Here is a 1,441-nt window from a genome sequence, read left to right on the forward strand (position 1 = left end):
AGAAGCTCATGGGTTCACAAAAGTCAAGGGCACATAACTTTCAGGAAGGAAAACAACAGGTCAAAAACTATTATACACAACTACTTAAGACACAGGAACTAGAGGCAATGACATGTTTAAAAACTCTAAGGATGCCACTCTGAGCACAGTGACTGAAAGGTTTGAAGGACATGAGCTGTGAATGTGACAAACTCTTTAGGACAGTTGTCACTCCCAACTGAGTACACTGCTTTTCTGCTGTATTGTTCTTTCCACCATCCTTTCCCACACTTTGTTAAAATGTGATCATCAAGCTGGCTCTTGAGTTCTGTTCTGCACTCACTTCTGATGTAATAAGAAACTCAACCCCAACTGCTGCTCTGCACCACGTTCAAAGTGAGCAACACTTCGCAGAGACTAACGCTCTGGAACAGCTGCACTGTTCTAGACTATCAGGGTAGAACATCATAAAGCTGACAAAGAGTTTCTTCTAGTAGTAGGTTTGTAAAAACCAACTAAGATTTGTATTCATTTGCCTGCATTACTTTCTGGAAAATCTTTTCTAGAAATAATATGCTATGATTAATTGCAGGGTGTTTTAAAAATAAAATATTGGAATATTTAAAAGACATTACATTATTTCTTCTAATATTGCAATACTCATATTATAATAATGTACATTTAAATTTAAAAATCAGCTATGTGGTCGGTAAATTTGTAATACTTGGTATTACTGTGATTATTTTAGATGTATAAATAAAAGTTGTGAATGTTCATTTTCTTCTAGTGATGACATGAGATTTTTACCATTCAGACACAGAATGAGGTTGTTTTTATCAATAATTTTTTCCTGTTTAGTAAACAAAGGGTCTACAGAGCTTGCAATGTCTTGTAAACAAAGAATAATGAGAGAATATATTAAAAAGTCTGTAAGATAAAGATAGTTCATCTTGTGAAAAATGAAAGTGAGAATGAAATCAGAGAGGAAAAATGTAAGGAGAATTTAGGAGGATCAAAACTTCATACAAACTTTTAATGAAAATAAACTGTACTCAAAGAAATACATAAGAAATACTGATGATACCTTTTTATCAGTTTGATGGATTTGAAGGCCTCATCCATGTCTCCAGCAGTCAGATAGAAGCTGAAATTCAGCATGGCATCCTGGGTGGTCTTATCACAGTCTCCTAATCCAACAAAATCTCTCATGGGTCTTCTCGCAACCATCTGAGAGACCTTCACTGAGCCAGACTCTGCTTGTTCATTTTCAGCTTCTCCTGGCTAAAATGAGAATGTTATTTAGGTATCAAGTAGGTTGAAACTTACTCCTCTGTACGTGCAATTAATTACATTATTTCCACTACAGTCCACATTTTCTATTTCTGCAGGACCATGATCAATAGTGACATTTGCAATGTTTCAGAGCTTCCTAGAAAATGCCCCAATATATATTATTTTATAT

General features: G+C 34.9%; 1 protein-coding gene across 1 annotated transcript in view; it reads right to left on the reverse strand.

Annotated features, from left to right (window-relative positions):
• Positions 1–1,063: 1,063 nt before the first annotated feature.
• The window catches only part of LOC104547882 (intraflagellar transport protein 140 homolog), a gene marked incomplete at its 3' end in the record, with an annotated part of 24,689 nt that continues 24,311 nt past the window's right edge, over positions 1,064–1,441 (reverse strand). Inside the window, exon 17 of the mRNA XM_010193745.1 lies at positions 1,064–1,260. Coding sequence (XP_010192047.1) covers positions 1,064–1,260 — 197 coding nt within the window. The remainder of the gene's footprint in view (positions 1,261–1,441) is intronic.

This window comes from Mesitornis unicolor, unplaced genomic scaffold (assembly GCF_000695765.1).
Source record: "Mesitornis unicolor isolate BGI_N332 unplaced genomic scaffold, ASM69576v1 scaffold841, whole genome shotgun sequence".
Taxonomy (NCBI): domain Eukaryota; kingdom Metazoa; phylum Chordata; class Aves; order Mesitornithiformes; family Mesitornithidae; genus Mesitornis; species Mesitornis unicolor.